The sequence below is a fragment of the Triticum aestivum genome, chromosome 4A (assembly GCF_018294505.1).
Source record: "Triticum aestivum cultivar Chinese Spring chromosome 4A, IWGSC CS RefSeq v2.1, whole genome shotgun sequence".
Lineage (NCBI taxonomy): Eukaryota > Viridiplantae > Streptophyta > Magnoliopsida > Poales > Poaceae > Triticum > Triticum aestivum.
In genome coordinates, this window is record NC_057803.1 from 721,999,083 (window position 1) to 722,002,610 (window position 3,528).

General features: G+C 48.5%; 1 protein-coding gene across 1 annotated transcript; it reads right to left on the reverse strand.

The window, feature by feature from the left end:
• On the reverse strand, nucleotides 1-3,172 carry LOC123084405 (uncharacterized). Its single transcript, XM_044506026.1, has 2 exons — nucleotides 1,871-3,172; nucleotides 1-1,536 (listed from the first exon to the last, which is right to left on the reverse strand). The coding sequence occupies exons 1-2, from the start codon at nucleotides 3,170-3,172 to the stop codon at nucleotides 1-3; spliced, it is 2,838 nt and encodes a 945-aa protein (XP_044361961.1).
• Between the last annotated feature and the right edge of the window lie 356 nt (nucleotides 3,173-3,528).

Here is a 3,528-nt window from a genome sequence, read left to right on the forward strand (position 1 = left end):
TCATTCTGTCACTAAGCGGGCTACTATTGCGTTTGACCTTATCAATACATGGTCTTTCCTGTGGTAGAAGACCGACGCTGCTACGTAGACCGCAATGTAGAGAAACACAGGAATGATGAGGAACATGACGTTTCTGGAGGTTTCCCATTTCCTAGTACTGCCTGCAGTGTAGGCCACTAAGAGGCTAAGCATGTCCAATAAAATGGCTGTGTGCATCGGCCAGAATGGCAGATGGAGATCATGATACTTTTTGATGGTCAATGGCAGCAGCATGATGACGACTACGATTGAGGCCATGAAGGAAGTGGAGTTGCTGTAGAAGAAAGCATTGTACCGGTGCTCGTTGATGTCGTGGAGGATGGGGTTGCCAGCTGAGTGTCCTTCGGAGTTGTCCTGCCACAAGCCGCCTGGTGGTTTTAGGCCAGTCTGGTATGTCATACTTGCACCCAGGATACCTAGCAACATGAAGTATTCAATTGTATATTTCTCTTTGTCGTCGTCGTCGTCGTCGTTGTTGTTGGTAGCTATGGTGGTGGTGGTGGTGGTGGTGGCGGTGATGGTGGTTGTGATTGTGGCTGTGGTTGTTGTATTACTGTTGTCGTTGTTTCTGATGGAGGTGATGTTGTCGCTGCTGCCATGACTTTGTTTCGAGAAGAACCAAAAAAGGGCTATCAGCAAGGTTATGATTGCCAACACCGGCACAACCAAGGTTAACACAAAAATGGAGGTTTTCAGATGCCTGGAGCTTCCAGCAGCATAAGCGCCCATGAGGCCAAACATGCCCACCAGCATGCACACATAGAGCACATAACAATCTATACCTAGCCTATAAAGTTTGGGACTGATGAGAAAAAGGAGGAGGGTTATTGACGACATGAAGCTTGCTGTGTTGCTATAAAAGAATATGTTGTAACGGCGAGGGTAATTGTCGAGGAGAACTGGGAAACCCACATGGCGACCGAGTGCTTGGTCATCTGCTAACCAAAAGCCACCTGGCGGAGTGAGACCAGCTTGGTATGTGAGGGTTGTGACCAATATAGCAATCAACAGCAACATCTTGCGCTTGTCTTCTAGATCCTTTACTGCAGCATAACCTTCCGGCTCTGGACCAGAGTCTTTAACGGACATATGGACGATGACGTAGACTAGAAGAAGACCTTCCAAGGTGATGATGTAGATGGATGTGTTTACATCCCTAGTGCTACCAGCGCCATAAGCCGTTATGAGGCACAGTAGGTCTAGTCCCATGGTTGCTTCCACTATGGGCCGCGTGAGCAAATACTTGCTGTGGAACATCAAGATGATGAGCATGGATGTTACAAAAGCTGTGGAGTTGCCATAGAAGAACACTATGTACCGAGTAGGATGTGTGGTTTGCAGCACCGGATGGCCAATTTTATGTCCATCCCCATCCTCTTGCCAGAGGCCCCCCGGTGGATCTAGTCCAGCTTGGTAAGTGATGGTCACCACAAAAACAGCAAGGAGCGTACCAAGATTGCGAGTGATTTGGTGATATGTGTTGGTACCTGCATATGTGTCCAATCAATCAGTTATGCGAGGAGGGTACCAAATCTGCATATACATATGTGAAATTTAATATAGATGAGATATATGCTTGAAAATCATCAAATACACATAAATTGCTGTCTTAAAGTGTTGCCATAACTTATTTTCACACGGGCGCACACTGTTTTATTGAGTTTATAAACCATAGAAATAAATGATCAAACTTTTGTCATGGAGGGTCGACCATATCCATCTCCATATCCACCCTGCCGGTAAGGTTCCTTTTTTGTTTTGTTTTAAAGATGTCAAACCAGTAAAGCTTTGGTAAATGGACTGACATACGGGTACGTAAGTAGCGAGCCATACCTCGAGGGGTGCCGAACCGCGCTTTGAACCACCGCCTTACTATGGAAAGAATAAGATTCTGTTCCTGAAGGAAAACAAGCGCCAGCAGGAGGAAGACGCAGACAGGAATAGCAAGCACCAAGACAGTACTGCCAGCACCTCTGCAACTCCCAGCAGCATAGGCCCCCATGAGTCCCAACAAAGCAATGGCAATCAACCAGTAGGGCACCGCAAGCCGCATTGGCATGAGCTTCTTTTTCACGAACCACCATGTCAATCTCCCGAACAGCTCCTTCTCTCCGAGCATCATCTTCTCCAGGAGAAACACGACGATGAGTAGGGACACGACAAACGAGGTGGTGTTGCAAACGTAGAAGGCACGGAACCGACGTCGGGCTTGTAACACGGGGTCGCTCAAATGATGGCCATCCTGGGTGCTGCTCCAGAATCCACCAGGTGGGCTAAGCCCGGCAACGTATGTGATGGTGATTGCTAATGTTGCCAGTAACATTAACACATCGATCTGATACTTCTTTTGCTTCTTGGAGTTAACAAGTAAATTCAACACGTTATTTTGTGTCGGGACTTGCTTGCTGGCACGGAAAATAAAACTGTATTTGGGGTTGGAGATAGGGTTCAAGTTGGAACTGGAGGTGGCGTCAGGGGCGGAGATAGAATTGGAGTTGTAATGGGAGATGGTGATGCACTCGGAGTTCGAGTTGGCATCTGAGATGGAGATGGACTCGGAGTTCGAGTTGGCATTGGAGATGGGGTTGGAGTGGGCCTCTTTGTCACCATTCAGCCAGAGGTAGGAGAAGAAAACACCAATGATGCACAATATCAAAACAGAGAAGGCTACCACTGCGAAGATGGTGGTGAACGCATCCCGGCAGCTCCCGGCACCATAGGAGCCCATGAGGCCAAGTAGATCGACCATCATCACCACCCGCAGCACCGATGTCCAAACATGGTTCTTCTTTGGCAGGATGACGAGGATGAGGGAGATCACAAGGGACGCGGCGAATGCGGTGGCGTTGGAGTAGTAGAAGGCGAGGTACCGGTGGTAGTGGAGATCCCGTAGGATCGGATCACCGGCGATGTGGCCCCCGGGGTCATCCTGCTCCCAGGACCCCCCCGGCAGGTTCAGCCCGGCGACGTAGGTCACCGCTGTGACCAGAGTGGACAGCAGCAGGAGCTGCTCCTTGAACTCGTACAGAGTTAAGTCTGTAGCTACATTGTTACTGCCCCCTCCGCCCTGGCCCTGCTGGGTGGATGGTGCAGCTCCAGCTTCGCAGTCGTTGTTGTGGGTAATGTGAGCCATTTGCTTAGTTTGCTATGAAATGGATGGGGTCTGGCTTGAGTATATATCATCCCTGGTCAAGAGTCAATGCACGGTGGCCAGCTGCAATCAAGGGCCCAGATGTGAACTTCATCTCTTTAGTTTGTGTGACCAGACAAGACTAGCTAGGTCTCTTGCTTGGTGGTCACTTCTATATATTTCTTCTTGTCTTGATCTAATTTGTGTGACCGGACAAAGACTCAGCAGCTTCCTATCTCCTACGCACTTATAAGTTATAATACATATAATTAACCATCCCCAACTTGCATTAGAAATGTATATCATGCATGTTCATACATAATTTTTTGTCTCTGAATTGTCCTCTTGGCGTGCTCGAA